At 44.8% G+C, this 25,258-nt stretch overlaps 1 protein-coding gene across 1 annotated transcript in view; it reads right to left on the minus strand.

Annotated features, from left to right (window-relative positions):
- The window catches only part of LOC136644077 (solute carrier family 9 member C1-like), a 107,824-nt gene extending 82,772 nt beyond the window's left edge, over positions 1 to 25,052 (minus strand). Inside the window, exons 1-10 of the mRNA XM_066619591.1 lie at positions 24,872 to 25,052; positions 22,026 to 22,126; positions 19,300 to 19,425; positions 15,040 to 15,205; positions 13,256 to 13,372; positions 10,510 to 10,671; positions 10,307 to 10,406; positions 8,954 to 9,097; positions 3,438 to 3,609; positions 1,436 to 1,517 (exon numbers count right to left, since the gene is read on the minus strand). Coding sequence (XP_066475688.1) covers positions 1,436 to 1,517; positions 3,438 to 3,609; positions 8,954 to 9,097; positions 10,307 to 10,406; positions 10,510 to 10,671; positions 13,256 to 13,372; positions 15,040 to 15,205; positions 19,300 to 19,425; positions 22,026 to 22,126; positions 24,872 to 25,052 — 1,351 coding nt within the window. The remainder of the gene's footprint in view (positions 1 to 1,435; positions 1,518 to 3,437; positions 3,610 to 8,953; positions 9,098 to 10,306; positions 10,407 to 10,509; positions 10,672 to 13,255; positions 13,373 to 15,039; positions 15,206 to 19,299; positions 19,426 to 22,025; positions 22,127 to 24,871) is intronic.
- Positions 25,053 to 25,258: the final 206 nt, after the last annotated feature.

Raw genomic sequence — 25,258 nt, forward strand, 5'->3', positions numbered from 1 at the left:
TTCCCCTGCGATGGATTATCTCTGCTCCTGTGAATAGCAGGTAGAGGCAGAAAGCTACCAACACCACCATCATTTGGGGGTGACCAGTTCCAGACTGGCTGACCATAGCATATACAGCATGCCACCATATGGCCATTTATGACAGCAGAAAGTTCCACTTTTGTAAATCACAAATGGGCTTTTAGATTGCCACCACCAAGCTCAGGTGACAGCAAGGGTCTGTTAAAGAAATGCAGGGTTCATCTCTATTGGTGATCCTGTCATATTCATTTTTAATCATATTATTTAGCTATTTTATTAACAACATTATGTGCTATAAACTGTACTTTCATATGAGCTTAGTTTAGTCAGAACTTATGTGAAACATTCTCTAGGAAACCTAGGAATCTCACTATCCCACATTTTTACAGGACTCAGGGAGAGGCTGCACAAAGGAGATAAGAAAACTCAGGAAAAAAGCCCACCCCTTAGGAATGTAAGGGGTGAATATGAATATTCACCCCTATATGAATTTAAATATATATATAGCCCTTCTTACTTAGACATACATATATATATATATATATATATATATATATATATATATATATATATATCAGTTTATTGTTTTGTGTTCTGATTGGATCAAACTTTGCCTTATTTGGTAGCAAGTCAGATCTTCCTGTCCTGATTGCATACCTAACAAATTGGATGTGAATAAAGTATATAAGTTTTGAACCTCTTTGTTCGGGGCTCTTGCTTTTACTCTTCGTTCCCGACTCAGAGCCTGGTGCTGTGCGTGTCTACTCAAAAGCAGGTCCAATTATAGTCAATGGGGTTTGCTCCTGTGTGGGTGTGAGTGGGACTGCAGCCTCAGTTGGGTAGCTTGTTATTTAATAAAATAGGAACTCCTGATTTTAATACTGCCATGCCTTGAGTCTTCATCTCAGCTGTAGAGATCTTTAATTTTCTCTCACAGGTCCTACTGTTGTATCCATAATCTGCAACCTGAAGCAGTTCCTTCACCTCTCTAACAGGCGTGACCTGAATCTTTCCCTGCAACAGGGCACAGGTAAGACACAGGGACTGACAGAGCCAGGTAAACACTGAGTCACTTGGAAACTATATTTTGAATGCTTTAAATACTTCTGAAATCCTTTACAACAAGGCCTGTGAGAATGCGAAGGACTACCTCAGTAGTAATCTCAGGACAGTGCTGATTCCTAACAGAACTGATGACAGAAGCACCCTACCCTGGGTTTCTTCAGTCTGATCATTCCACATGCAGAGAATGCTCATCCTTTTCAGAATATATCACAAGTAGTGAATAATTTATCCAAAGGGCCTATGGGCAATAGGGAGACAGGTCTCCCACCTAGACCAAGGAAACCTGCCTAACCAATGTGCCAAAATATCTATATCAGATTATACTATATATATTCCTTTGAAGAGCTACCTAACGTCACAACCAGCTTTTTCACAGTGGTAGAATTAATTATCAAGGTAAACAAAGATGTTGTTCCTGAATACAGCAATATCTGAAACACAAAGATTTATACAATTAGCATTTTTGATCATGAATTTAAAAAAAAATGCTGAAACATATCTAAGTACATATCTAAGTACTTCTATTTTAGAGGGTTATGTCCCCTCTAAGAGTAATGAAGAGAAGCTACAGTCAAATATTCCTTTACCACCTCATGGGCTAAAACTCTGAGGGCTGGTCTTTCTCAGCAGACACAGCAAGGAAAATATGAATTTGTAGGTAAAGTGGCTCAAGAAAACAGATTCCAGCCCTCCTCGGTGGCAACTCTATGGGTGTGCTGTTACCCGTGGGGGCCATTGTCAGCCCCGCCCCTCTCCTTCTTCACAGGGGCTGTCTTCCACCTCAGTGCAAGGTGGCATGGAGCTATCCTGGGAACTCCCTGGAGCACGCTCTGGAGGGCTGTGGCAGGGCCTTCTGTCTCCCGCCAGCAACGAGGCCTCACTGGGCGGGGTCGGAGGCACACTGCCTCAGGCTGCAGATGGTGGTGGCCCACAGCTGGGCACTTCTGCCCAGATAGCACCCCAGGAAGGTGGTGAGGTTGCTGCCAATACAAGCCCTAGGGAGGCTGGGATGCGGGGGGGGGGGACCCAGGCCAGGGCAAGCCAAGCAGGCAGCAACCTGGTTGAGGAGGGGCCGGTGGACACCCCAGAAACCTGGGCATTGCTCCCACTCCCTTGCCAGTTTGCCCAAGGGGCCAGAAGTCCTCAGAATCCCACCCCCTTCAGGATGGCAGCCTCAGCTCCAGCACCAGCTCCAGGTGCAGGGCCAGATCCACGCTCAGCAGCAGGGAAGGGGTGGGGCACCAGGTTGAGCATTATTATAGCCCTGGGAAGGAAGAGGCAGGGCCCGGCGCGACTTCTGACAGGGAGCGCCTGCTAGAAGTTGCACCGGGCTCCCCGCACCCCAGGGAGGCTGCAGGAGGCTTGGGTAAGTGCACCCAAGCCCCTGCCGCCCCCTGAGTGGCGCAATCCTGGGGATCGCGCCCCTGCCTCCTCCCCCCGCCCCTGCAAAGACAACTCTCCCAGAGAGTTTGAGAACCACTGCCATATTGGCTCATTAAGGGTTGAACATATCTCCCTACTCTCCATTTCATTGCTTCAAATTGCTCTCTCCAAAGCCAGTTCAATATATGTGTCTCAAAATTAGTATCACAATGGAAGGCCTTCAAATCAAAAACTGTATAAGAGAACAAATGTTTCCTGACACAAAATGGTGCATCATTTGTTCATGATCTTTCAGACCATTACAGGGCTCAAACCTATGCAGTGCACAATGGCTCACCACCAGCACGCACTGTCACAAGCGTGTGTAAGGCACTTTTGTGGCCCTGAGTGCCGGTGGAGCACTGGTGCTACACCGCTTGGCGGTTGCGTGGACCACCAGGCATCATAGAGGTAGTTGGGGGCACAGGGGGAGGAGGCATTTTGGGGCAGGGGGAGGCATGCCAGGGGGAGGGAGTGGGGTGGGAGCGAGGCAAGACCAGTAGAGCAAAGCTGCCCTCCCGACACGGAGACTCTTAAATTCTAAGCCCACCATTGGGCTGAAGCGAGTAAACACATTGTGGGGTTACTCACCTTATCCGGGGGAAGGGGATGAAAGTCCCCTTCTCCCGAAGAGCCTCCAGTGCTACCCACTGAGTGCACAGAGATGTGGTGGCAGCCATTTTTGGGGCTGCTGCAGCCCTGGGTGCTGGGCAGCTCAGGACTGGGTTGCCAATCATTTAAAAGAATTCATACAAGAATTTGCAATGTACTTAAAGCCTTGAACATAACAGCAAGTGCATACATTTTGAAAATATTGTTCCAGAAATCCATACAATATTCCAAATGGACACTGGATTTTCAGGAACGTTTCAAGCAAAAGTTGATCAGAAATTTTGAGAATGCTTTCCAAACTACCGATTTTTCCTTACCGAGGTTGTTATCTCTGCTGACTGTTGATGATCTTCTTGGCTAAGTACAAGAGCCATGTTCAAAGTGAAAGTGCCTCTCATTCCACTCCAGACAATAACAGCACCCCAACGCCAATTAAATCCATAGCCAAGACGACTCAAAAAAGGGCTCAATATTAAAATAACTGACGCCCTGAGTAAATAAAATAAAAATAAAATACCAAGCATGTTTTTAAACTATTAAGCAATGTATTAAAAAATGAGCCTGTCTTTGCCAATATGCTGTTGGTCTTAACTGGCCCAAAGTATTCACTTGGGGGCCCTTTACACTCACACCAAGGAGGAAAGATGGATATACAAATACTTCTTAATTTGACTGAACACAAGACAAGGCCAATGATCAGGAGCACCAAAGGCCAAGATTACCTATCTGTATCTACTGAGATGTGGTTTGTATTACTGCAGATTTGGGAGTTAGGGTGCAAAGACACAACAATCTCCTGCGCCAGCCTGAGTATATTGTGAGCGTGCTATAAAGCACATTCAAAACTATGCCGGAGTAGAGGAGGCTGGCGCAAGGATGTGCACCAGCCTCAACTCCAGGCTGGTAGGTTTGCAACAGCTGATGGCAGCTGCTGCAGGGGGTTGGAGAGGTGGTGGGAGGGCAGAATGGGGGGGCATTTCAGGATGGGGGAGGATGGACCAGACCGAGGCCAGGAGGGGGGTGGGACTGCCCCCTGATACTTAGGTCAGATCTGAACCCCCTCCCAGCCAGCCTGGCTGGTGCAGATCCTGCACCTCCTGCAGCTTCTAGCAGCTCTCACTAAGACAAGTAAGAGAAAGCATCCCCCCTTCACCCCTCTCTTAGGGACATGGTCCTGGGGATCATTCCCCTGCCTCTCCTCTTCCCCTACCCCTTAAAGGAACGGGGGAAGCATTACATGAACTGGTGGGTTACGACCTACCAGTTTGAGAACCACTGCTCTAAAGGCATGTGGGACCTGATGTTTCCTTGCCATCAGCCCAATCAAAATACCACAAGACTGGTCTGGACCATGCTCACTTGGCATACTTCTAGTACCATAAACAAAATGTGTCTGGCAACAGGGAGGTAATAGCTTGCAATAGTCCATCATGAGTACATTCTCCTATCCAAGCACCCCACCCAGCAGTTCTCAGGGTTTAAGCATCTTCATCTACTGTTGACTGTAGGTTCAAAACCAATTTGGGATTCTGTTGGGGTACTGCCTGTCTTGCTGCCAATAGTTTCCTGCCTGAGCTGGTCAGGGTAATCTCAAGAATAGTGCTGAAATTCCCCAAGTTATCAGTCCTGGAAAATTTTAATATACATGTCAAGCCCCCCCCCCCCACCCAGTCAGGGAATGACTGTGAATTTAATGGCTAACATGGCAACCATTAGCCTGCCTCAAGTAACTACTGATCCCTACACATCTGGCAGGACACTGTATTTACTGCTCAGTTGGTGGAAGGTGATCTGGAAGTGCCTGATATTTGTGGATAAAATTGTTCTCATCCATCATGACAGACAATGCAATGACAGAAAAAGGAATTCTTACCCGAGAATCTCCAGTTCTGGGAGGAGGAAGGGGGGGCATTCGTCATCAAAGGGTGGGTGGAGTCATCAATGGGTGGGGTGGTGCTAGCTTACTTAAATTTGCTTTAAGAGCCCTCCCTGAATCCCACCATATCAGAAAATTACTAGCCACTCTCAAATCTCCTGTATGTGGACAAGGTGTTTGAGTGAGTGATAAAACTGATTATATGGACCTTTATGGTTTCTGGATGAAATTTGGCCTTCTCTATGGGTAGCACCACATTTGTGCATTGCCCTCTCTAATGAGTTGTGGTTTGCTCTGTCACTCCTAGTCCTCCAGCAGCACCTAAAAACTCTTTTATCCATTCTGAATTCCCAAATGTGTACTGAATTGGCTTTTTTGTTTTGATGCTGATTCTTATTATTTTATGATGTATTTTAAAATTGGTTTTATATTGTGATCCACCTTGGAAGCCTCTTAAGATAAGGCTTAAGGGGAAAGGCAGTGTACAAACATTTTAAAATAAAAGAATATAATGAATAACCCCATACCTATATTCTGAATCCATAAAACTAAGAAAAATTGTGAAGAAAAAAGTATTCATTACATAAAGACATGTAGTCGCCCACAACATTTTTATCATTTGAGCCTTTATAGTAAAGGTATAACCTAATTATCCACAGATTTTCACCCACAGTTTTATCTCAAGGTGTTGAGAAGGGCCCTTTAAAGGAAAAAATTTAATAGCCTTGTTAATGTGGGAGAGGGTAGCTGACAGACAATCAATCATTCTCTCTCCAGGTGCTTAGAACAGCTTCAATTCGAGGCAACTGACCTCTCCCTTTCCACTTAGAACATAAAAAAATCACTTCCCTTTGCATTATCACCTCTTTGCATTTTCCCCTCCCAGTGAAGGGAGGGGTTGATGCCTCAGAGCCTTTCTAACCATCTGGAATTATCTGCCTGCTGCCTCTGTCCTGCATTACAAAGGTAAACAAAGCTGTTTTTAAATTGCTGAGCAAAGAAACATTGTTTTTTAAGGGTGAAATCCTTACAAATTTTCCAGCACTGACCTAGCTGCAATGCAGCCCCAAGTCAAGATAACAAACATGCTCTTACCTTGAGGAAGTCCCCTTGACTACCTCCCCGCTGCAGGATATAGTGCATGCCACATGGGTACAGCTGTGTCAGTGCTGGAAATATGGTTAGGATTGTAACCTATATGGATTTCCTTTAACATGACTTTTGTCATCCATGTGGGTTCTGGGAACAGAACCCTTGTGGATACCGAGACTCAATCTGTATTGCAGGAATCTATGGCTTTCCCATGAGTTTTAGTTATAAATAAAAGATTTCTTTTAAAACAACATTTAATTTGCATTGCCCCTTCTTGTATAAGTGGTTCTTGAACTAGAGTTCTGCAGACTTAGAACCCAATCATATCCCTCCCCCCACTGGTGCAGCTGTGCCAAAAAATGGATGAATTATATCCAGTGGAGGGGGGAGGGGTAAGGAAGTTTTAGAGGTGAAAGGGGTTTAAACCCCCTACACCTCTGTAAGCCTCCTGATCCACAATGAGTCTCCTTTCACTAGCACAAACCCACAGAGGGAAAGGGAGTGAGGAGTCTGCAGGAAATGGGGACAGATCCACCACAGGCCATCACTGCTGGAACTATCACCTCCCGCAGCCTCCCCCCATTATGTTTCCCTCCCTGCCCAGTTTCACCACCTCCCCACCCGTTTCACCCTCCCCCATCCCTCCTGCTCTTCTGCTGATTCACCTGTTCCTGCAGGCTTTCCTGCCAGCATGCTTGACAGCACACTAAGTAGCCTTTTATGACTTGTGCTGACTGCTTTATGGCAGTCAGCATCTGCAGAAGAGGCACTAGAACACTGGCTGGTCCAGATAGGATTGGGTTTTTGATTTTTAAGATTATAAGCATTCAAACTATGGACAAACCAACATACAGTTGTCCATGTGTAAAGTCACATGCATCTGATGAAGCTAACTGTAATTCACAAAATCTTATGTAAGGGTTCTCTTCTGGCCACATTTACATAAGTCAACTTTTACAGAAGTTGGATTGCCTTCTGCACATGTGCAACTCCATGAAAGGGCTGGGACAAGTGGGGGGGGAATTGTGCTAAGAGAAGAGGGGTAGCCATGTGTTACTATTATGGGTTATGCAAAGCTTTATGTATCTTTGAAATTACATAAAGGCTTATGCAAGTTTGGAACTTTTAGTACTGATATACATTTGTCAGTCTAAAAGGTATCATAAAACTTTGTTTCTACTGCAAGAGGCTAACATGGCTATACCTCTGGAAGTTCTACCATGATCCATGGTTTTCAAAAACATCAGGTATGCCGGGGAAAGAAAGATCTCCTGCAGAAGCAGCCATTGCCAGATGATTTAATTGAAGGGAGTTCTTTTTCATTCTAGTTTATAATCCAAACCAGTGAAAAAACTACTGCAGAGGGATTGCCTGGTTTGGAATACAGGTGGGGCCTATTTATTTGTTGATTTTACATCTGCGGATCTGGCTCAACACAGGTCCCCTGGACCTGCACAAAGCCAGACTCTGCTCCACCTGAGTCCTCCAAAGGGACTGGAGCTGTACTCCGGTCCCCCCCCAAGGGCTTTCCAAAGCCTGGATAAGCAGCACACATCTCCCCTGTGGGCTTCAGAATAGCCCGGAGAGACAAAAAATGTCAGGTGGACATGCACTACCTCTCCAGGTTCCAGAAAGCCCTCTGGAGAGGAACGGAGCACAGCTCTGGTCCTCATGAGAGTGGTTAATGGGGATAAGATTGTAGATTTTATTATTCACAAAATATGGTATTCAGCAGGGGGCCCGAGAACAGATCCTCCATGGTCGAAGCCCCACCTGTACTGATTTACAAGCATGGCAATTCCTATTCCCAGTGGGGTCATTACGAAATTCAGGGATATCACTGAACATCAAAGTTCCGTGGCATATCTGAGATTCAGGTAAGCCTAAAACCCTGTACACATTGTTGGAGGTTCTCACACAAGGGACTATCAGTACAAACAAAAATATGTAGTATTTATAGTGCAGTTCATTGTATGTCTATCCAGAAGCAAGCACTATTAAATTCTGTGGGTCTTTCTCCCAGGGAAGTGTGCACAAGACTACAGTCTTAAAGAATTATGGCAATTTATATATATTCTAACAGAACAATTCAATGCTCATGGGTAGCAGACTGTCACAAAAGTACTGTGAAGTGCTTTGCAACAGCATAGGACAGCCATTTTCAACCACTGTGCCGTGGCACACTGGTGTGCCGCGAGTGGTCCAGAGGTGTGCCACAGGAATTTGGGGGAAGGTCATTTATTAATAGGGCCAATGGGAGATGTGAGCCCCCACTGGCAGCATGGTGAGCCTTGTCAGTTGTCAAAAACCTGGTGGTGTGCCTTTAGCATTTTAGTGCCTTGCCAGTGTGCCATGAGATAGAAAAGGTTGAAAACCACTGGCATAGGAGTTTGTGACTCTAGAAGAAAGGCTTCCGCTGAAGCCAGTGTAAGGAACAACGTACACCAGAGCAGACCATAAGGGGTGGGGGGAGGGGGCAGGAAGGTATGTAATGGGGTGGGGGAGGGAGGCGACAGGGGCAGGAAAGGCAGCACTGAACACACCTTATTCTATCCCCCTTCTTGGGCAAGATCTGCTAACACGTGTCCACTCAGACTTGCAACAGCAAATTAGCAGGCACAGATCTGAGTAGACCTGTTGCCACAGCTGCAGCTTTCCTCTGGGCAAGGGCATAAATGCCCCCTTACCTCAAGAAGACCTGTACACCGCTCAATTCCCTTGCAGGATGCATAGCAAACTGTGCTTGTGCTGCTGCATTAGCATGGGGGAATTTCCAAAGGATTGGACTGTAAATTTAATAAGTTGGTGAGTTCTGAGAGTAGGCAAGGGAACAGGATGACAAAAAGAGCAGAAAACAATTCTTACCGTACAACATTCACTGAAATATAAACTGTTATAATATAAAATATAAGACGAGAAGATAAAAATGGAAGCGTTTTTTGAGCTATCACAATTCCCATTATGAGATAGATCATCACATGAGCCAAAAATGTCAACATTGCCCAGAACCTGTATAAGAAAAAGCATGTAGTAAGGTAAAGAAGAAAAATACTATAATTACATATCAAAAACTTAGCCAACATACAATAGCTTCCCTTCTCACTGCACAAGATGTAGTTTTCCTACAAATGTTTAAAGATTTTAGTTCTATAAACATTTTTCATTAATATAATTATGAAGAATGATAAAGAAAAAGTTAATACATTCTAGAATATATTTTGGACCAGACATACATAGAAAATAAGCCAAACTTAGAGATTCACAAAATCTTCTAGTTTAACTGATCAGACAGATTAACAGCCATTTGCTGCCCACCATCCTCAAATCCTTTTTGTTGTTAGGCCCATAAGATCTCAAGAGAGGTCTTACTAGTCTCTCCTTAACAAAACAATGGTCTCTGTAAACATGGAATTTATAGTTTGCCTTCCAGTTCAAATCAGAAGCTCTTACAGATCTCAAGTGAACCAGCAAAAAATGAAATGAGCATGATCAGGAGCATCATTCCTAGTTAAGAGGTTATCAAGGTCTCTCTTATCTCTAGTGAGCCCTGCTACTCGCAATTTACTTCCCCTTCCAAAAGAAAATTTTGAGAATGAGGTTTCACAAAGAGGGCTGGCTAGTGGCAAACCTGAATGGCCTGTCTTTCAAGTTTTTTGAAAAAAGCAAAATTCACATTTTTTACTTCCCAGTTTCTTCAATTACCAATTCAGTCCCATCACTACAAGAGTTTGGGTGGGCATCCTCCTCTTGATATATTCTATTTTTCTCTTTTGAATTGCAACAGAATGGAAGTTCTAGCAACTGCAGCCTGACTTGAGAGTAAGAGTAACAATTCTCAGTTCAACTGCGCAAGACGGTGGAACAGGGCAAGGGCGAAATAGGGTGAGAGGCAGCAGGACGCTACAGGGCAGGGTGCGTGGGTTGGGTCCCAGTAGGCAGTGAGTCCCAAGCCTCATACTGTAAGTATGTATACATGCATGTATGTATTAAGACACTGGCTTATGAATGCAATTCCGTATATTGAAAGTTCTACATCATAAATTGCAAAATTTAATTGTGCTAATCAACTACAGCCTCTTCACTCCTATAAATTTAAGTTCTTTACTTAAAATGTAAAGAGACATTTACATTTGTAAATGGTAAAATGGAGACATATAGCTAGCAAGGGTGTTTTCAAAATTGGTAAAACAGAACTTTTTAAAAAAGAGAAACACTTACCTGTAAAGAAACAAATCCACTCCTGGACTAAAGCTTACAGAATCTAAAAGAAGACCCAGAATACAAAGAGAAATAACTCCAGACATTCCAAACCATTCTGCTAAAGACATGAAGAACAGAGAGAGAGAGAATTAAAATTATACAATTTTATTCATGATTAGTCATGTTTACTTAAAGAGTTAAAAGTTACCGTTCAGTCTTACCGAAGAAAAAGATTATGTATGCCATTGTGAAGCTTAAAACTACTTCAATTATTCCATCATTGAAGACATGTTGTAACCAATAGTTAATTACTCTTGAACTCAAAAATCCCAAAGCAGCACTTCCCAAAAATTTTAAGAGCAGTTTTATAACAATTTCTTTAACTGTAAAAGGCAAAGAGAATTAAATTATTTGCAATCTGCATTACAAAAGCTGCTTTATATAGCATTACTGCAATGTTTCTCAATCAGTAGTACAAGTACCACAGGTGGTACTTGAGGTGGTGTCCAGTGATACTCGTGGAACCCACCAGACCCCCACCACCTGGCAGTGAGACATGACAAGCAGCAGCAAGAGGCTCAGAGGGCAGAGCTCCAGTGTGTGCTTTTCACACACACAGAAAAGCCCTCCCATCTGCCCTAAATCTCCTACTGATGTTAGTCATGCTGCATCAGGCCCCCCCAATCTGGATGTAACTGATGACGGCATCATCATCAGTTACTTCTGGTGGCACTTCCAATAGGATGCCCATGTGAAGTGGTACAGCAGGGGTCAAACATTGAGAAACACTGAATTACTGTACACTACCACTACATACAGGACGTGGTGGTATAACAGGTTAAACCGCTGAGATGACAAGCCTGTTGACCATAAGGTTGGCAGTTCGAATCCATGTGATCGGGTGAGCTCGCGTTGCTTGCCCCAGCTCCTGCCAACCTAGCAGTTCAAAAGCATATAAATGCAAGTAGATAAATAGGTACCACCTTGGTGGGAGGTTAACAGCATTCCGTGTGCTTAGACATCTAGCCATGCTGGCCACATGACCACGGAAACTGCCTGCAGACAAACGCCAGCTCTTCAGCTTAGAAACGGAGATGAGCAACGCCTTTAACCACTACATAACCCACTACATAACTAATTCCACCATGTCTTCTCTCTCCCCAGGAAACAGTTTCAAAATCCAGTCTTATAAATTTACTTGAAAGCAAACTTTATATGTAGCAAAAAACCACAAAATTATGTATTCTAGCAAGGACAACATGACAAGAAAATACTAAGTTTTTGCCATCCATTTCAGATTCATGAATTACTTTATGATCAGGACTATAGAACATACTACAGTAAACCATGCCTTCCAGACTAATCCTAAGGCTCTAGTGTCAGCGGTATGCTTGTACTGCCAGCGCTGGGTGTTACAAACATTCCATAAAGTACGTTTATGGCAGCCGGCAAAGAGGGAGTACCAGATTCAGCAACAAGAGGATGCCCGCAACAAGCCGCTGGCAGCAAGTAGCACCACTAGGTGGCAGTGTGGTTTTTCGGGGGGAGCTGTTCCGGGGGGAGGGTAGAACGGGGGTGGGACCAGCAGAGGCCTCCTCTACTGGATCCTATGTCCCTTGTTAGGCTCCAAAGCCTGACATGGGGCTTCTCAAGCCTGCGCCTGCAAAATAGCTGGCCCAGACTCAAGCAGCCCCATAGAAGGGCCTGGGCTTTACTCAGGGAAAGGGGAGGAAACTTTCACTGGATGGAGGCAGAATAAAGTTTAATTCCCAGAACAAGATGTCCTTAGTCTCCAAGGTATGACTGATCAAGCAAAAACATAATACAAGGACTAGTCACTAGCATATTTCTTGTATGTACAAATACTGCAATGATCATGCAATCATTCTGAGTAAAGACAATGTTAGAAAGCATTGTTATGTTTAGGGCACAATCCTAACCCACTTTACAGCACCAACATAAGGGCAATGCATCTTCTAGGTAAGGGAACAAACATGCCCTTACTTTGAGGAGGCCTCTGTGGGTGCCACCCAACTGCAGGATGCAGCACATGTCCCATTGGCACAGCTTATGCTAGTGCTGGAAAGTTGGTTGGGATTTGGGCCTTATATGTACAAAACTATACAGATATAAAGGCATGGAAGAAACAAAAAAAGCATCCCTATTCCATCACATCACTATGTGATTGCTGCCCTTTTTTTTTTTTACTAATTAGTTGCACAAAGAGAATTCAGAGAATATAAACTCAGCCTTGCAATAAATTCATAAACTTAATAGCCGTCATAATTTTTTAACTAATTCATCTGCTCACACGTAACTGTTAAGCCATTTGTAGCACAAAAGAAACAAATTTCTACAGTTTTATCCTACAGCCCCCCAAGCAACTACAGCTAAAGAGTCCAGGCCTATAGCAAGGAATTCAAAAGTTCTTATACAGTGGGCACTTAGTATCTGCTGGGAATCAATTCTACATCCTTCTGCTGATACCTGAATCCACAAGTGGAAGGGGGGCAGGGTTGCAGCACTGCAAAGATTCACCTGGGAACCACAGTGGTCCCTCCAGAGGTCACAATGGTTTCCTGGATGTGACCAGAAGCCACTTCCGGTTCACATCTGCTACTTCAGGTTGCCTCCAGGAAGTGTTCCAAGGCCAGGGAAGGCCGGTGGAGTGGGCCGTGGGTCTTCTCAAGTCTCAGAATGCCTCCTGGATGCAACCGTTAGCCACAGACGCAAACCAGAAGTGCCTTCCAATCGCGTCCAGGAGGCTTGGAGGCCCTGCATAAGGAGGGTCCACTGTATAGCGATCTCTCTTTCTCATAATAAGTTATTAGAATCTATTTTCATCATGTTTCTTTCTCAGAAGTAGGATCAGTTGGACTCATCAGCTTAACAATAAAAAAATCAGTCAAAATACACAGTCTAGATGATATTTTTATATATTAAAAGATTATAGGACACAAGACTTACCTACTTCACGATGTCTCTTATTAATGAGGTCTCTATACATGTCAAAAATAATTACTGTAGTAGCATCGTTAAATAAAGATTCTCCTTTAATTAAGTTGATAACTATCTTTGAAAGACCTAAAGAAAGAAAGACCCATAAAAAGCTAAGTAGGAGCCCATCCTATGCATGTCTACTCAGAAGTAAGTCCTATTATAGTCAATGGGGCTTACTCCAGGAATGTGTGGATAGGGTTGCAGCCTGAATCAGTTCAATTTTTGGCTTGTTAGATTTCCTGTAACAAGTAAAGCATTCATATAACTTCAATACATTCTTTTTAATAGGTATATTCTCAAAAGTAGCGGGAAAGGACAAACCTCCAAATGAATATCCCAATTAATGCTTCCTCCACCACCATGAAAGCTGCTGTTAGCAGGAGAAGGGAAAATCTAAGGCATTTATTGTGCCTATATGCTTTCTCCTCCATAACTAGTAATGACAGATTCACTGCATCATGGGCAGCCCAAACTTACCTAAGTTCCCCTGTGCCAATGCAGCAGCACCAGCACAGTTTATGCTGCATCCTGCAGGGGAATTTAGCAGGCAGAACATTTTCTCAGGGTAAGGGGACATTTGTCCCCTTGCCTTGGTGAAAGCCCCAGCCGCCACTATGGGTCTACTCAGATCCACACCAGCAATATCACTGGAGTAAGTCCAAGCTGATCCAGGTCAGCAGATCAGGCCCAGGGAAGGGGGAAAGGATACAGCACATGCTGTATCCCAAACTGGCCGTCCCACCCCTGCCATACCCCCCCTATCTGCTTATGCAGGCATATTGCAAAGGTTTTACCCATCACCAGTTTGCCTTCAGGTCACCCCCCTCCCCACAGCATGAAGCACATGCCTTTTTCATATGGCTGTATACTATAGCATGGTGGGGAATAGGAGTGGGCTGTTACACCTTCTGGAAAAAATGTGTTATACTTTAGATTCTAAGATGAGTTTTATTTACATGTGAGGGGTAGCCACAGGTATAACATTTAAACATATTTAGCTAAGTCTTGGATAAAAGAAATCATATCTGTATTTTGCTTTGTATTTTTGATATAGTTTATGTAATTCAAAAAACAGCTTTTAACAGAAAGCACAGCCAGCTTTTGCCACCCCAGTGCTGTTGCACTAGCACAAAAGTATCACATGGGTGAACTATACCTGCACAAAAGTGCTGACACAGCCATTTGTAACTCAGACATCCATAACTCGGGGACCCAGCATACAAATATTCCAAATAAATATATCCTATTTTATTAGCTTAGGTCTGTAGTATGTTTTGAAGGTCTTATGTACACTGGTGACAGAGGTAACTACGCTTTCTCCCCTTGCTGGTTGCATTCTCATGTTACCTGAGCCACCATGAACTCTGGCCAAACCAAATGTTGCTCATACTTGCTAACGTTCAACCTAATAACCATTGTGGTATTGCTCCTTTATGCTAAATCAGTTCATCTATTTTTAAACCTATAAGTAAAATTAAAAGTTTATCTTCAGTGATTCAATATTCCAATATAAAATTATGCTCTTCTGAAGAATACATTATTGGAAGAGACAACCATAACATTTGATACCTCAAAAACAGAGACACTACAGTCCTAATTCAAACTGGATCCCCCGTGGCTGTTTTTAGCAATAAAAATCAAAAGTACTGGTCTTAAGTGAGTTCTGGCAAACTAAATTATAACCATGCAGCAAAATGTACAGTATTACAGAGGACTCAGTGTTAAGAAAACCAGCACAGAATCTTACCTACCAATATTTTTTACAGAAGCCACAGAAAGAACAGGGTCTGTTGTGCTAAGAATTATCCCAAATAACATGCTATTATCCCAGCTCCAGTTATGCTTATTAACTTTATAAGTTAACCATGCAAGGAAAGCACAATTCATCAAAAATCCAGGAACTGCAAGAATTAACACCTGTAAAGATAATTTGAATATACAACTGAAAATTTTAACTGAATATACAATTAAAATACCCCTAAATGAAATGACATTCATACTAAATGAAATGATAGTAAAATTAATAGTGCAATCCTAACTTGCACTGGAACAGGCAGGATGGTGAGCCTGCGCTGTATCCAGCACAAGTTTGGGGCTCGATGAGGATTGGCTTGAGGCAAGGGGAAGTAATTCTCCTTATCCCGGGGAGAGCTGCCACAGCCGCAATGGGGCTACTCAGATCTGCGCCACCCAAAGAGGTGGCACAAATCTGAGCAGCCGGGTACTGTGCCGGAACAGGGCTAGGATCCAGCATAAGTACCGGATCCTGGCCCCACCTCCTACACCCCACCCGCCCACAGGCCCGGCGGCCCTCACCCACTGTCTCCTTACCCTATAACACTGAGTTTGGTCGGCATGAACTTATGGCGCTTCAGTGCAACAGAGGCTGGATGCAGTCTCTGTGCGCGACTCTGGAGTGCACGCAAACGTGCTTTATTGCACATTTACAACACTCTTGCAACTTTAGGATTGCACCTTCAGTTGGTTGGGACTAAAGGTTTAATGGTACACTACTAGGTATGACATAATAGCAAGATCAGCTCATAGAACTGGTGTAAGTATTGACAGGAGTTGTACTGTAGTTATGTCAATAAGCAAGGAATTCTTTGTAGCTGCCTGTAACTCCACAACGGCTCGCTAAAAGCTATAAAACACCCAGATTTCAGGAGCCAAGAATCACTCTATCACAGTTACTTATTTATAGTCATTATTACAATTATTTCATACTTTTCCCCCAGTGAGTTCAGGACAATACACAAACAGGATGATCATTTTAATCTCTTAGTCTAACCAAATGAATACTGAATTGACCAGCACAAACTGGGTTGTATAGCAATGGCTATGGCCTGTGCATCCCTGAAGGACTGGGTCCACCAGGTGGAAGCTAGTATTTGCTCAGTTTGGCTGGAGTACCAACATGACTCTTTCTCACAGAGAACAGAGCTGATCACCATTCACTGCCTTGGGTCCAGGGCTGGCCTGAGGGTAAGTTGAACCTAAGGCACAAAAAAGTAACTGCTAACCCTTGCCACCACTGCCTCGTCTACCTTCTATCCCCTTACTTCCAGGCCAGGTGGTGGCCAAAATCTCCACATGAAATGTAGTGATTTGCCTCCCTAAATAAAACAGAAATTGTGAAATTATCTCAGCAATCAGCTTGTTCTGCATTTCCTCTTTTACTCAAAAGAACGGCGCAAGGAAGGTAATAGGAAAGCGGACAGTCAACTTCCATGCAGATTTTTTTAGAGGGACACACAGACAGCATTAGCAACTCATTTCTCTATCCTCTTACCTTACATGGTCTCTTTAAATAAAGCAAAATGTGTAGGATACATTAGGTTCACGCCCCATGTGTCACCCGCTTTGTTTTATTTGAAGGAACCATATGAGGAAGGACTACAGCCAGGGAGTACAGAACTGGATCACTGCCACTTTATTCACTTTCCACATCCTAAATGTTAGCAGGAAACAAATCATAGTGGTTCCATCTGTGGGGACTGCCCCACCAAGGAGAGAGAAGGCAGTAACTATTCAGGGTTGAAAGAATGCCTTGAACCTTGAGTCTGTATGTTGCTCCCACAACCTGCCACTTGGTGCAAGCTACTTCATTTGTATCATCTATAAATCAATCTTGCCTTGATCACATTCAGGTTTGAGTACTGTAGGGCACTATACACAGGACTGCCTCTCAAGAGTGTTCAGAAGTTGCAGGTGGTCAAAATCACTGACATCAGGGTGTTATCAGGTGCTCAGTACTGGGATCATAGCAGTTATCTGATTGAGCTTAAAGGGGCCCCAAATATATTTCCAAGTATAATTTAGACTGCTGGTTATTACCTGTAAATCCCTTTAAGGTTTTGACCAAGGGGACTTCCTCCAGTATGAGTCCACCCACCCATTAAGAATTTTAGCAGAGACCTTGTTCTATGCCGGGTCACTGCCAGAGGGATGACTGGAAGCAACACACAACAGGACCTTTTCAGTAGCAACACCTTGATTGCTGAGCTTCAAACACCTAGAACAGGGCTTTTCAAACTGGGGCGTTGTGACGCCCCAGTCTCTGAGCCCTGGCCTCTGCCCCCTTAAGGGGAGGGGGCAGCCTGGAGGCAGGGAGGAGACAGTGGCACAATCCCCAGGATCACGCCATTCAGGGGGGCTGCAGGGGCTTGGGTGCACTTACCCAAGATTCCTGCAGCTTCCCCAGGCTGCAGGGAGCCCAGCACGAGCTGTAGCAGGGCTCCCTGCAGCAGTGAAAGTAAATCATGCAGCGACTGCGCTCCACTTCCACTTTAGTGAAAGCAGGGTGCAATAGCTCCGCATTCACTTTCACTGCTGCGGGGAGCCCTGCTGCAGGTCGCGCCAGGCTGCAGGAAGCTTGGGTAAGTGCACCCAAGCACCTGCAGCCCCCCTGAGCAGCGTGATCCTGGGGATCGCACCGCTGCCTTTCCCCCACCCACGCAAGTACTTAGTGGCTCTCAGACTCTCCCAGAGAGTTTGAGAACCACTAACCTAGAAGCTCACATGCAGCAGCAATACCAGGGTGTCCTGCACTATCAGTCAAGGCCTGGTTTCAGGCCCCATCTGTGCATGCACACATTGTTCCCACCTCTCATAACCCCACTTTTGGCACCCTCCTGTCCCACCCAGTCCTCTGCTTACCTGGGAGTTGGTAAGGCAGCAGCAAGACGGGCAGGATGTAGTGATGGAAGTTAAGCTGTGGTAATAGGCAGACCTTTCTCTTCCGACTGTTCCCACCAAGCCCCAGGCTGAACAGGCTGATTTGGCCTCTATTGAAAGGGGCAGGAAGCGCCTGGCTTAGGTATTTCTTTCTCCTCCCTGGTCAGAGGTTAATTTTAGGAGGGAGCATCCTTGACCACAGTGGCCAGGGAGGGGGGGGGAATGCCTAAACAGGTATTTCCTCTCCCTTTCTTCCCATAAGCCAACTGGGGCTGTTTACAGGAACCTTCTGCACAAGATTTTTGGGAACAAACCCTTCAAAAAAGTTAGAGTTGCATAACTCTATTAGTGAGTTACTGTTTGTGAGTGTGTTTTTGTTTTGTTTTTTTTAAACTAGAATCAAAACAGGACTCTAGATTTTCAGAAGTAGTGGGGATAGCCACTTGAGTAGTGCCTGACCTGGCTAACCCCCAACACCAGCCATACTCGCATGGCCTCAACACAGCAGGCAGGCATGCATGCATTTCGCCACTTCAAATTGCCCCCTCTTGAAGCAGCTTTTCTGGGACAGGAGGGAAAGAGTTTCAGGATTTACTCAGGGCCTCTGAAAGGAATTTTATCAGGGGGTATAAAATTTCTTTCAGGCCCTTCCCAAAGGGGGCAATAGGGGCAGGCAGAACAGGAAGTAAAATATGGCAGAGGAAGCGTGCAAACAGCCAGAATAGCCGTTGGAGCCCAGGTCTACCAGACTTCTTAATGTGGAGCCCAGGTTTACCCGAACATACAGCATTGGCAGCTAGATAAAGTAATATGGAAAACCAAACACACTCCTAAGTCTCTCTAAAATCCTTGAAATATAGAAAATCCATTGCAGAAAATTAGCATCTTCATATTTGGATTGCCCCAAAATGAACTTCTGCAGCATCTGTAGTCCACAGCTGGGTCTCCTATACACTCCTTCACAGTAAGCGGATACACAAGCCAAAGAGCTACTGTAGCAGGCCAGTTTCCTCCCAGATTTGACAATGTGTTAAGGAGGATCATGGATGCATTCCTGGGCCCGGTGTGTATGGCTTGCAGCAGTAGTTGTCACTGCATGCCTGTGGTTGTGGCCCCAGTATCATGCACAGGCAGCAAGTTCAGGTGAGATAGGAAAATGTAAGATCCCAGGAACTTTCTGGGCCCCCTACCTGGACGCAGGTATATATTACCCCCTTTACCTCCCTCTCCTAGGCCCTGGGTTTACTTACGAAGACAATATGAAGTTAGGCCCTTATTCTTATATTTCAATATAGCATATGCTAAACAAAAAACTGAAGAACAATATACTTTACCTGCCAAAATGATTTTCGAAATATATAAAAATCCATCTCAAACGCAGCTGTAAATATTATCGCAGGTGTAAACAAATGAAGAAATAGTACAGGATCTATATTTGCAATGCTCCTCACAAAATCTAACTGGCAATATAAAACAGGAATAGAATTTACTATACTATAAACTATTCTCAGTTAACACATTACACATTTCTCTTTTTCTTCCAAATGTAAGATCAGTGGGAGCAAGCCGCAGTCCAAGTCACCCGAAGTCATAAATACCAGATAGAAAGTGGCAAAATTTTCCTGAACACCCCCCCCCACCCCGTATCAGCAGTGGATATCAAGTAGGAGGCTTGTTACTAGGTGCCTGCCTGAAGAGCAAAGGCCAGGCCAGTAACGTGGCTACTTACAGGATTGGTGGCAAGAAGCCAGAGATACACAGGCCAGGAAGACAATTTATGAAGCTTTGTTATGGTATATATGATGAAAGCATATTGATCATTGGTTGTTAGAAGTCTTTGGGGCCAATCCTATCCAACTTTCCAACCTGGATGCAGCCATGCCAACAGGGTGTGCAATCCATACTGCGGGTGGGGGGGGTAATCATGGAGGCTTCCCCAAGGTAAGTGAACATTTGTTGCACTGCAGCTGCATCAGCACTGGAAAGTTGAACAGGATTGGACTGTCAGTTATTGTTTTCCCCCTCCTTTCTTCCCCTTTTCTTCCTCAGAATACTGTAACAAAGCAAAAGAATGTGTAAGGGTGTTAGACAAATGTTGTGAAATGACTTGAATGCATGAAGGGATGGCCAGGCTAAATGCCAAATTTGATGAAGGACTAGAGTAGAGAGAGCGAAAATAGGTTGTAAATTGTTAGCAACTTCCCATTAGAGAAACAAACAATTTGAAGGTGAGCAGAACAAGGACAAAGTTATCTTTCTCCCTCCAAAAGAAGATGTATCTGTATCAGCCACCAGGAAGCCACTAAAAATTCTTCTGCATGAAGAAGAAAGTGGCACCAAGATGTTTATCAGGTCCCAAATATACGAAAGTGGGGAAAGCAGTAGGTATGCAAAAGACTGTGCACTCTCCTAAGGGGGGGGGGGATTGTCAACTCGGGTACAGAACTTTCCAGTCTAAAAGACAAAAACTGAATGATGTATACGGCCACTTCAGGAGAACCACTGCAACGGGTTAAGCGGAGGAGACCTGAAGGAATCAGGGGAAGATGACTGGATCAGGGTTCTTCCCAACCTAGGCTGTCTCATCACCAGTGCTGCAACATCCAAGTGTAAACTGTTTAGTTTGCTGGTAAGAATGACTGTGTGACTGAGTGTGGGAATGTGTTTGTGTAAAGAATTTTAGTTACTTTTGCTGCATATCCACAGAATGGTTTTTTAACCACAATCAATGACTGGCTATTAGTAAAGATTTTAGCCTGTTACAGATCTAAGCAAAGAAATAAAAGATATTTAACAAAGCTTATCTATAATTGTTAAATGCTATCTCAGAGTGGCTACATCTAGAATAAAAGCAATGATTCCTTTTGGGAATACAGACACATTTCTCACCCAAATGAGACTGCCCTCCCAAAAGGAATGGTTTTTTTCAGTTTGCCCTTTTAACAGGGTAAACTTTTAACAATTTGCTCTTTTAACAACTGAACCCCATGCATACTGTTGAATAATAATGATTAATTATTGCACCAACTTCAGGAAACTACATTCCTCATAAGATCAGCATGAAGAGCCTATACTGCCCTTAAGCAGGAAGAGAGCAAAATAGCTGGTTGCTCTCTCCAGCAGAAGTAAATGCTTTGACCCTGTTCCTACCACTTCCCTGGAGGTGAAAGAAAGAGGTACTAGATACCACCATGGCAAACCCTCTCAAACCAGAGATTTCCCAGGCTGAGTGGTCCTCAGTAGCAGCCACTGCTGCCGTATTCACCCTCTCCTGCTGCCTCTCCACTCCTGTTCCTTCTCCCTTCCCACCCAATTTCACCCCCTCACCACCTATCCCCACTCCTATATTATGTAGTCCTGTGGGTGTGGCAACGGGGTTGCAGTGCTGCTGCATTTTGCAGCGGTGCATGCAAAATAGTCCATGAAGCAGTGCTGCATGCCTGCCAGACCAGCTAAGGTAGTGGTGAGGGGGTGGGCAGGAAGGTGGCAGAAGGTAGATCTGGCGGCAGCGGTTCCCCACCCCCATTTTCCCCCTCCCAGTCCAGAATCACCCCCTCTTTACCCCCACCACTACCTGACCTGGTTCAGTGTCCATAGCAGGGTCTAGCCACAAAGGTGTAGCACTGCTGCATCTTGCAGTAATGAGCACAAAATGACCATTGAGTGCTGTGTGTTTCATCAGCAGCCATTTTATAACAGCAGGTGTGTCTTCCACTGTCATAAGAGACTCTGTGCAATGGCCCAATTCTGCACAGTCTCTATGTCAGTCTAATTCATCTTCATAAAAGCAACTTGAAGACAGTCTACCATGATCTCAGCCTGAAGAGATCCAAAACTTGCAGCAGCAAGTATTGTGAAACAGAGGCAATTTGCATAGGGACATGCTGGCAGCAGCATAAAGGGAGAGCAAAGAAATGGGGTCTCCTCTCCCCCACCTCCTCAGTCCATAGTTATTTACCTTATGTTTCCCTCTGTACTGTCTATTTATAAAATATCAGAAAAATATTTTCTGGTTTCCTTATTTTTTACATTGAAATAATGTTAATTAATTATACTGTACCTCAAAAGGAAAATGGGCAACTAACCCAAGGGCAATTCCAATGAAAAATATAAGTACAAGAATAGGAATTTTTGTTTCTTTCAAGATCGTTCGCAACAGGGCTGAAAAACAACAACAACTTCTATTACTTATACAATCAATACTGCTTTTACATAATTTTCAGTTAGTTTTCAGTAACGAATACACTTTCTGATGTCAGTGTTGAAGGTAAGACAATTAAATCACGGGTAGCCCAATCCTAACCTATGCTGGAACTGACTGACCTGCACTGTATCCAGCACAGGTTAGGAGGTGGCTGGAGGACAATTCAGGGTAAGGGGATATTTTTCCCCTGAGCTCATGTTGACCCCTAGCCACCCCATGGGGCTACTTGGATCTTTGCCAGCAAATTAGTTTAAAGCAAAACAGATTTTAACTAAGAGACTGATTGTAAGAAATCACCTGACCCATTATTTCCTTCAGTGGGCAATAACAGAGCAAGTAGAAACAGATGCGTAGAGGAAAATATGTTGATTTCTGCGTTTTATCAGTTTCCACAAGACTCTGGCATTGGTGCAAATATTGTTTCTTCAGCAACATATTTATTTCCTCTTTATTTTCTGACTAAAAGAATATTTCTGACTCAATTACTTCTTTTCCAAAATTTCACTGAGTTCAGTAAATAAAGCACAAAAATTCGGTAAATTCTTAAAACATTTTTAAAAGTCAAATATTTGCCATCATATTTGCCAGCAATAGCTAAGGGGGGAAATTATCTACTCCACTGGTTCCCAAACATCTTCTCAGAAGTTCGGGAACCACTTTTGCAGGGGCAGGAAGAAGGCAGCAACATGATCCCCAGGATTGCTCTACTACCTGGGACAGAGGGGTGCTTTCACTTCCCCGCTCCTCTGGAGGGAGCAGGGCACCCCACAGATACCTCTGCAGGGGTACCCAAGCTTTCAAAAAATTAAAAAATAGTGATTGGAAACCGCTTCTGGTTTTCATTTGTGAAACCAGAAGTGGTTTCTGATTGCTATTTTAACTTTTCTAAGGCTTGGGGAGCCCTGCAGAGGTACCTGCTAGGCTTCCCATACCCCAGGAGGCCTGCACAGGTGGTGGTCAGTGAAAAAAACAGTTCAGGCAGCAGCATGATCTTGGGGATTGCATCGCTGCCTTCCCCTCTCCCCTTCCCTTAAGGGGCCAGGGGTGAGTACTTCCCAGACTGTGGATCACAACCCACTGGTTTGGGAACCTCTGGTCTACTCAGCTCTTTACTATGAGAGAAGCTCTGTACACAACACTGCTTTTCACTGCTAGAGTGGCATACAGCAGATCTATCATGGTCTCTATTTCTTCTCTGCTTCCACAAGCATTTCACAGACAATTGCAGAAACAAATTGCTTGTTGCTAGTGAGGTTATGGCACTTTACATCTGCAGAGGAAACTGAAGTACACCCCATGCACTGGGTTACGAACAGACCATCAGATATAACTATTATATTTGATTTTATTTTTCTGTTTTACAAGACCCTAATCAGAAGAAATTCAATTTCATTAATTTTGCATTCAAAAATACAATTCAACAAGAGAGAAAATGCAAAAAAGATTTTTCATGTTCTTTTGATAAAGTATATTCCTGCAGAACAGGATATTAGTTTGATAACTGAATTTCTGCTCTCATTTCATGATCTTGATAAATAACAAATGAAGTTTCTGATATCCTATGCAGCACTACTACTAGAAATCCTAGAAATAATTTCTCAAAATAATCAAGAACTCTAAAGCATGCTACTAGACAAGCATAGGGAAAGCACAACATGAATATATTGAAGAGACTCAGCACCCAATCCTATCCAACTTTCCAGCACCAGTGCAGCCTCTATGCAGCCCCCAAGGTAAGGGAACAAATGTTCCCATGCCTTGAGGGGGCCTCCATGACTGCCTCCTCACCACAGGATGCAGCGCACACCCCATTGACATGACTGCACCGCACTGGAAGACTCAATAGGATTGGGCCCTGGATCATTACATACCAACATTCAGTGTGGCAAACATATAAATATAATACCTTTGAGCAAGGTCTTAGATTCTCATCCCACAGGCATCCATCAGCAATCTGAAGCATTGATTGCAAAAAAAATAGCCTGCACACATTCGCCTGATTGTGGCTCATTTGGTCCCATTTTCCGAAGAACTAAAATTGCAATCCTATCCACACTTGCCTGGAGTATGCCCCATTGAACACAATAGGACTTACTTCTGAGTAGGTATGCACAGGATTGTACCTTAAGGCTGCCACCCTATCCACACTTGCCTGGAGTAAGCCCCATTGAACACAATGGGACTTACTTCTGAGTAGGCATGCACAGGACTGTGCCGTAAGGCAGCCACCCTATCCACACTTGCCTGGAGTAAGCCCCATTGAACACAATGGGACTTACTTCTGAGTAGGCATGCACAGGACTGTGCCGTAAGGCAGCCACCCTATCCACACTTGCCTGGAGTAAGCCCCATTGAACACAATGGGACTTACTTCTGAGTAGGCATGCACAGGACTGTGCCGTAAGGCAGCCATCCTATCCACACTTGCCTGGAGTAAGTCCCATTGAACACAATGGGACTTACTTCTGAGTAGGCATGCACAGGACTGTGCCGTAAGGCAGCCACCCTATCCACACTTGCCTGGAGTAAGCCCCATTGAACACAATGGGACTTACTTCTGAGTAGGCTGCACAGGACTGTGCCGTAAGGCAGCCATCCTATCCACACTTGCCTGGAGTAAGCCCCATTGAACACAATGGGACTTGCTTCTGAGTAGGCATGCACAGGACGGTGCTCTGAGAGGGCCCAGGAGAGGCTCGCACCTGCCACGGCGAAGGTCAGGAAGACCAGCAGCAGCGTGAGGGGCCGGCCCTGCGCGACGAGGTGCATCTCGTCGTGCCCCTGCTCGTCCTGCTCCTGGCCGGGGAGCTGCGTGGGGGTGGGGGCGGCCTGGGCCGCTCCCTGGCGCCCTGCGGCGCTCCAGCTGGCGTTGGCGGGACTCATGGTGCCTGCGCGCCGCGGGGCCCCTCGCAGCAGCGCCCGCCTTTCCCGCTCGCCTCCCCGAAGGCAGGCGAAGAGCGGGCGCTCGCGCGGCAGGGGCGTCGCCCGCGCCCTCAGCAGCCTCAGAACCCGCCTAACGGCCTCGCCCAACGGCGCGACTCGGGCGGCTCTGCACGCCTGGGGCGCAGCCTCGCGGCCGGGTCGCCCTG

Source organism: Tiliqua scincoides, chromosome 1, assembly GCF_035046505.1.
Source record: "Tiliqua scincoides isolate rTilSci1 chromosome 1, rTilSci1.hap2, whole genome shotgun sequence".
In the NCBI taxonomy this organism is placed as follows: Eukaryota; Metazoa; Chordata; class Lepidosauria; order Squamata; family Scincidae; genus Tiliqua; species Tiliqua scincoides.